Source organism: Branchiostoma floridae, chromosome 19, assembly GCF_000003815.2.
Source record: "Branchiostoma floridae strain S238N-H82 chromosome 19, Bfl_VNyyK, whole genome shotgun sequence".
NCBI lineage: Eukaryota > Metazoa > Chordata > Leptocardii > Amphioxiformes > Branchiostomatidae > Branchiostoma > Branchiostoma floridae.
In genome coordinates this window covers 4429927-4437910 of record NC_049997.1, presented here as the reverse complement: position 1 = coordinate 4437910, position 7984 = coordinate 4429927, and the positions used below count along the sequence as shown (strand labels likewise).

Sequence of the window (7984 nt, the reverse complement as noted above, 5' to 3'; positions counted from 1 at the left end):
GTGCGCCTTTGTTTTGACGTTGCTCCTATGACCCCTAGCGGTCCAACATAATAGTGTATCATTCTCCCTAATGTTTCCCCTGCAGAAATGTGGGAGGCCGCTAGGGACAATGGGCTGGTGTTGACTCTAAACCGTCAATTAAACCTCTCATGGTACATGGACCTAAACAATAGTTTGCAACACATAACGTTAAACCCGAACCGCGATGTGTCACCAGACACCATTGGCGGCGACGTTTGATTGGAGTCGTTGCTAGGGGCGACCAACGGGGGTCAGCCTTGCAGACGACTTTTTGGTCACTTTCCTTCGCTGTCGTCGGATCTGAGGAAAGTTTGGTCAGGACTCGTAGAAATCTTACCGTGATTGCAGATTTAGTCACTGAGGTTGGACGTTAAGAGGCATTTACCGTCAAAGGTGTCCGAGGAAATGTGTGTACTGCAAACGCTACTAGTGTTTGAGCGGCACTCGTGCATGTGAAAGTTTCATTGATAGAAATAGAGCTATTTCCTACGAATCCCCAGGACCCAAGAGTTTTGAGTACCGCTATGGCGTTAGACGGACCGAAAAGGAACCTACTACAAGGTAAGAATATAAAGATAGACATGTTGTTCTATATAATCATTTTTCAGAGAATACTTTTTTATGTCTATGTATGAAATCTGCTGGCAAACTTGATCTTGAGACCGTAGAATACGTTTATATCCTCCTTACAAAATCGCTGGACTGTGATGGAAGTACATAACGCATATATAGAGAATGCAACGCGACTATCCTCAGTTAAAAGTCTAAACAATACTCTCAAAATTCTTTAAACTCATCGTTTAAGTAAGTATCAACATCTTTTTTGCAAGAGAGGAGAATGCTATAGGTAGATAGGAATGAAATCTTTTCAACGGAACACATGAGAAAAATTTGGAAATGCCATGCGTAGCCGCTATCATCCTTAGTGTACTCAACGTGTTGGTCTTTTTAGAGGCTTATGCTGTTTTTTCTTGTTGTATATCAGTTTTGACAGTACTCAAGTTCTAAAGGTTACATTCTCTGCTGGGCTAGGGGATTAACTGCCTTCGACAATACTTCCTATTTTCCCTATTGTTTCTAGTTGGCAATTCTTAACAGTTTTCAGAAATCACATACAACTATATATATTTTTACAAGCCACAAGAATTTTCAAAGACTATCATTTGAGAAATTCCTACTTTACAACAGCGAATAGTTTGAATAATCATCCGTAATGTTTCTTAGAATATTTAGGTGGAATTCAGTGCTAAGGGCGCGTCACATAAGTCTTGCGATCGTCGTACGTTCGCTAACTTAGGGAATTTCGAAGGACAAAAATGTACGTCTCCTGCAAAGTTCAACTGTCTTGGTACAAAAAATGCTGTTTGGGATCCTTGTCAGTGGTTCGTTCTGCGACAGCCTGCTTAGAAATCCTACAACATCAAAATCGCACGACGACATACGACAAATGCAACAGCGCAGTGAGTTCAAAACCGCGACAAAAACAAGAACGCAATCACACAAACACGACTGCGTGTCGAAGTCAAGTAGGGTTCGATACGAACTCAAGTAGGCGTGTAACTTGGACGTAACATTAGGCAACTTCTCTTTCTTTTCTTGCGGTTTTAAGTGTTTGATCAGTAACCAAGACCCCCACAGGTCCAATGGTGGTGGAATATTTGACTTGAAATTTGACCGATGAGAAAAATACGTTGTAGGCAACTTTATTTGATCACCTGGTAGTTTAACGTGACAAATTATCGATCTTGTTTTCCTTTCAAAATCAGGTCGTTAACATGATAAAGAATAGATATCGTTTCCTTACAGAAGGAAAGTCTACAAACGGCAAGTTGCGGACAAAAACAAAACATTGAAAATCTGCTACTAGAACATAATAGTTAGCAGACTATCAATACTATTAGAAATAACATTTGCTCCTAAAATGTCTTTCTCTCAAATAATGTTTTTAAGACTTTAAAACTTTTAACCCTATTCAGACCGGGCTTTTTTGGTCATCCCTGGACCGGGGGGGGGGCTTTTGAGGCCCTCCACTTCTAAGTCCTATAACTCTAAAACGACGTGTAGTAGGGCCACCAAATTTTTAGGACATAATGTCGACATAATATCTAACAAGTAGGTGACGTTTGACGTTACGTTAACGTAAGATGACGTAATTATGACGTCATCAATTTAATTATATTGGCCAAACCCATGAAAAAGGGGTATTATCAGAAAACTTCAAGTTATGCTACAAAAATGTAACAACAAGTGCAGATAACAGAATAATAATGTTTGTTACGCCTTGCGTTGCCCATAGCAACATCAATGACGTCAATATGACGTCATAAAATGACGTCATGCACATCTAAGATACGAGTTGGGCTCCGCCATATTATATCCACCACCTTGAATTTTTAAAAATACTTTTTTGCAACAAATAATCACAAAGGGCAATGGAAATAGACTAAATTCATTCATTTAGATGGTTTTTCATGAAAAAATACCAGGTAGCTACGAATTTTAAGGGATAATTAGCTTGTTATTCTTGATCTGGCCATTCGGTCCGCCATCTTGGATTTTGGGCTGATGACGTCATAAAATTAGCATAATTTATGCATATGTAATTTTGAAAGATATGCTAAATAATATAAGATTTTATTTATGTAACAAAATAGCAGTAATATAGCAAATAAATGTGAAAAATACATTGTTAGAACCAAAAATAGTGATTTTTGGCAAAACTGCCTGTCAACAAACGGTTGCCATGGCAACAAGAAAAAATGGAAAATTTGTCAAACTTCGTAAAATTGTTGCCAACAATATTTTAGGAAAACTCATCACATTTGGTGGCTCTAGCGTAAGCCGTTCTGGCGTTATGGGACATCAAAGTTAGCGCAGGCCTCAAAAGCCCCCCCCCGGTCTGAATAGGGTTAAAGACGCCTTGAAATTATCTTTAAGGAAATTGGTCTTGCCAAGAATGTCGTTTGTATTTTGTACCAGTTACAAATTGCTTTACACTATACCGGTAGCGTTGGATTATACCTAGTGCAGTTTAGACGCCCCTCGTAGCTTAAGTGGATTATGGGCTTGAAGTTCCCGGTAGTTGAAGAGCCAAAACAGCTTTCAGAGTAAAAAGGTAGGTAAGTACGATAATCAGAGTGTGAGTAGTAAGTCCCTCGGGCAAATACAAGTACGTACAAATCCTCGATTTAAACAGTTGGTGTAAAATCTTGTATGGTGGTCCGTTTGTCTTGGTCTGTTGTTTTGTAGTTTTTTAAAAGGTTTTTTGGCTGGTTTTTGTAGCTAGGTATTTGGTGTCATTTGTAAGCCCGTTTTTGTAAAGGCCTTTTTTGTAGGTTTGTTGGTCTGTTTTTGTAGGTTTGTAGGTCAGTTTTTATTGGCTAGCTGAAAAGTTTTTTTATAGGCTTCTTATGCAATTTCTGTAAATTTATTTCAGGTTTGCTGGCCCGTTTTTGGTAGGTTTGTTCGCCATTTTTTATAGATTTGTAGTTGTAAGTCTTTTAACCGAAGGCACGCTAGTCTATCAACTTCATGTAAAACTTAACAAAGAGCTGTGTGCAACTTAAGTCCACTGAATTGACTATAGAATACTCAATATTGAGAAACTATCACTACTTTATAATGCTACATGGTCATTGAAAAATCTACCAAAATTCTTCCTTCTAAAAGACTAAATTCATCGACAACTTCCGCGAGGAAGGGTTCTAAGGCTGATCTATGTACTTTGTTGGACTTTACTCCACAATACAACGTATAAAAACTTCGACCGCTTTTAGTTGCGTTTTAGATTTATGACACCAATAGATTCAAGTTCAAAAACAAATTTGAAAACGTGACGAAAAAAATAATACAACAGCGGCGTTTTGACCTGCTTTGACATATTGATAGGTAATACTTAAATATACCTAATAACTTTCTTTTTCTGGTGTACTGGGTCCTTTCGAATCACATGGATACCCTTTCATTTGGTTGTCAGTAAAATTGCCATATATATAAAGTCACTGTAGAAACCTTAAAAACACATTGAACACATAAAACCTTGTGTTGCCATTGTACAAAAAAGAGTCGCTTTACTAAATCAACTAAAGCCGCTTGTACACCACTGTTTTTATAATATTTTTGTTTCCCGGGGTATAGAGCGCACTTAAGCCGACAGTATATACAAGGCTTTTAGAAAACTTGCTGACAGAAATGACGGTGTGTAATTTTAACGCTAGGTTCAGTGATATAGTCACCTTGAATGGGGCGAAGAAGGAAGTATGCAATCGTTTTCTAAAGTGTGTTGTCCATTTTGTTTTGTACCATTCCTTATCTCAATGAAATTGTTAACACATTATTATCATAATGTATAGCAGTGACTGTCATAACACATAGTTTGGTATGTCTTTGTTGGAAAAATCATGCCATTTTAGCGTAAAGTTACGTCATAGACCGATACTGTGTACATGTCACAGTGTGGCGACACTCTCAAATGTCGTGCGGACGCAACAACAAACATTGGCGCATAAAGGCTACCAAAGATTGTATTTCTAACCTAGATGTCATCTAAAAGGGAACTGTTGTCAGTAAATGAAAGTGTGTTTAGTGATTTTCGGGTGTGTAACAAATGGCGGTTTGCGTCAAAAAGGCGGGCTCTTGTTGTTCATTACTGAGAGTGTGAAGGACGGTGGGTAGAATTCGCTGACAGATTTCTGACAGAAAATGTCGTCTGTCACGAGCCATATTTGAGAGTGGGGTTGCTTTGTTACAATGATACGAGTACAGACAAGATTTCAATTGAAATCAGGACCTAAAATTACGTGCAGATTTCTCTGACAGATTTTTGACAGAAGTTGTCGTCGGACACACTAGCAATATTGTGGAGAGAAGGACGATTGTTTTGGGGAAATATTTTCGTCACGACGATACAAACACAGACACAAGATTGCGATCGAAATCAGGCTTTATAGCGGCGTGTGGATTTCGCTGACAGAATTTTGACAGAAAATGACACGAGCCTTGTTGTGTGTGTGTGTGTGTGTGTGTGTGTGTGTGTGTGTGTGTGTGTGTGTGTGTGTGTGTGTGTGTGTGTCTGGTGGGGGCATACAACGATACGAACACTCACAATGCTTCGAACAAATGAGGTTTTATAACAAGGTAGTTCTTAGGTAGCCATGAATCCAATTTGACTAGCAATGTTTTGACCGTATAGTTACGTTATTGTATGGGCTAGAAAATTTGCTCAGAAATTGTGTATATGTCACAGAACAATTTTTTCTACATGTGTGTTCGAATTCTCAGTCGATTTACATTAGTCCCTTCAAAAGGGATATAGAGTTAAGAAAATAGCTTTGATTTCAATCAATAAGTCACAGAATCAGAATTCACAATGTTTTCATTTTCTTATCAGTTTCAGGTCTCGCCATGGAGTTTTCCTTGAGTAAGGAAACCTGACACTGCACACGAAACACGGGATTCTAACAGGTGGTATCGCACCGGTGTTTCGTCTCCTGGGTGTAACATACGACGATATTCGTTTGGGAAATGGCGTCAATCTGGAGGCTGACTTAAATACTGGTTGATTTTATGGTCCAAAGATGGCAGCATGAGTGCACGCAAGGTCGGATCCTCCCGTTCCCTCTTTGTATCTCAGGCTCACAACCGCCAGGCGGCGCTCGTTCTCGGTCGACAGATCAGAGTCCTGGAGAAGAACTTCCAGAGGAGGATCAGAGAAACCGACAGGGAGAAGCGAAACGTGAACCTGGAGATGACACAGACAATGATGACGACAGGTTACAGTGCGATGGGTATTCAGCCTACTCCCCAAGAAGAGCCGGAAATTGTTGCATCCCTTCGGCGGGGGATCAGTCGGATGGACTTCAGCCTACACAATCCCCCCGTGCGGTGGGCGCTGGAGAGCCCTCGGTCCCGCCTGGTGGCCATGAGCATGGATTCATCGGCTAAAGGATTCAACAGTATTCTGGGAACGACGCGCCCACTGCGCATGTTCAGTGCTCCTCCCCGCATACGAACCTCTCGTTCCTCCAGCCCGACAAGCCCTGCAACGGTAAACGGGCAAGGCTCAAACAATAGTCTCCCTGCTTTCGCAAACAACAAACTGAGCGAAGAGGAAGAAGACGCGACGGAGAACGACAACAGGAGAAAATCAACCAATCAGAAGCAGGTGACCATCCGCGTCATCACTGCACCACAGCGGAGACTCAGCGTCATGACCCTGCGCGGTGGCGGTGCGCCTGCGCAAAGAAAGGATGCTATCCCCGGCTCCGCCCCTGTGGCGTTACCAAAAAGGGAGGGTTCACTTAGTGAGCAGAGGGCTCAGCTTATGCAGAGAAGGCAGTCTCGACCTGAGCAAAGCTTATTCTCTGACAGTATCGGACAGAACGGGACCTGGGCGAAGAGATCTGTTGGTAGAAGGACTGAAATGATTTCTCCTAAAAGTGACCTTCCATTGTGTAGTCCCAGACCAGGGCAGCCCCAGCTGATGTGTGTAAAAAGTTAGCTACAGAATAAGCCTGATCCGAGCGTTTAAACCGCGCTTGCACAGTATGATGCATTGTGGGTAAAATGTCAAAGATGAAGGCCCCTAGGTTGTAAACAGTACTTGTTTAGACCATGCTTGATAGTTTTCAAGGGCTGTATCTTTTACATGTTATCCTCTAGTGGTGGGTACCTGTACGGTGTACCGGTACAAAACCGGTTTTTCTTATTGGACCGTTCTATAAGTAATTTCTACCAGGTTTTACAGTCAATATTCAGCTAGCCTTGTAGGATTTTGAAACGCCAGTGGGAGTTGAATACTCCACAAAACAGATTTCCTTGTTGCGAAATGGAGCATCGTCTAGTTCTCACATGCTGAATCAGGTCCAGGTTCAGGTCCGGACCTGGATCTGATCCTCTGGACCTGAACCGGACCTGGACCAAGATTTTCTGTACCGGTACTCACCCCTATTATCCACCACGCATTTTGATGCGCATACGTATGCGCAGTTTAATCTATGAACAGATTTATTTATTGAAGTTTTCAAACATATATAATCACCTGCAGTGTCTTCAATCATCATAACCGTACGTACGATTGTTAAATAACTTCTCATCTAGAAAACCTAAAGTGGTGTAGGCAACCTAAGTTATCAAGCTTTCGAAGAAAGTAGTACTATGCTTAACACAGACTTCATTTTAATGTTTGTTAAATATATAGTCTAAAAGAAATTTAACTCTTTATATATTTTCAAACTTATATCCCACCTACCAAGTAGGCAATAAAAGGCATTTTTGTACATGTAAGTTGTGTATATAAGTATATATAAGTACATATTATACGCCTGATGTATTTATCTATGGACTGCATGTACTATGTGTGGAATAAAAGCCATATATAGCTCTAGACGTCGTTAAATTTTATTCATATTTCACTGCATGTAGCAAAGTAATATATAATCTATATATGACTCTAGTCAACACGTGATGTTTCTATAAATACACACACATAAAGGAAGATGAACCATTCAACTCTCTATAAGTTAGCAATACTGTCGGCTTTTCACATTGGGCGTCGTAAATCGTCGGCAACCAATCACATTTGTGTCAAAGTTGCCCGTTAGTGGAGTATCTCTTTTTCACCGGTCAGCAGAGACATCTAGCGGATTAATTACAAAGTGCAAGCAATTTGTTGACACACGACTGGTACCAGCGCTGTTGCTTCCGTTTAAAACCACATACATGTTTCTCGATTTCGCTCTAGATATTCAAACTATGCACAGGTCAAAATGAGATAGAGATTCCAGATGGTAGAAATACATTCGTAAAATTGTTACCTGTCACTTGTACTTTACTTTTAAGTCAAGTCATAACATGGGGGATATGTTTTAAAATTAACGATTTATGGTCGCTTTGGCAAAATGTTATCAATTTATTGAAGTATGCTGTACTTTGTTCTCCATGATAATCTCTTTTGATGGGAAAT

At 40.3% G+C, this 7984-nt stretch overlaps 1 protein-coding gene across 1 annotated transcript; it reads left to right on the top strand.

The window, feature by feature from the left end:
* Positions 1-271: 271 nt before the first annotated feature.
* LOC118406336 lies at positions 272-7428 on the top strand. The gene is made up of 2 exons (XM_035806276.1): positions 272-582; positions 5411-7428. The coding sequence occupies exon 2, from the start codon at positions 5606-5608 to the stop codon at positions 6518-6520; it is 915 nt and encodes a 304-aa protein (XP_035662169.1). The 5' UTR covers positions 272-582; positions 5411-5605; the 3' UTR covers positions 6521-7428.
* Positions 7429-7984: the final 556 nt, after the last annotated feature.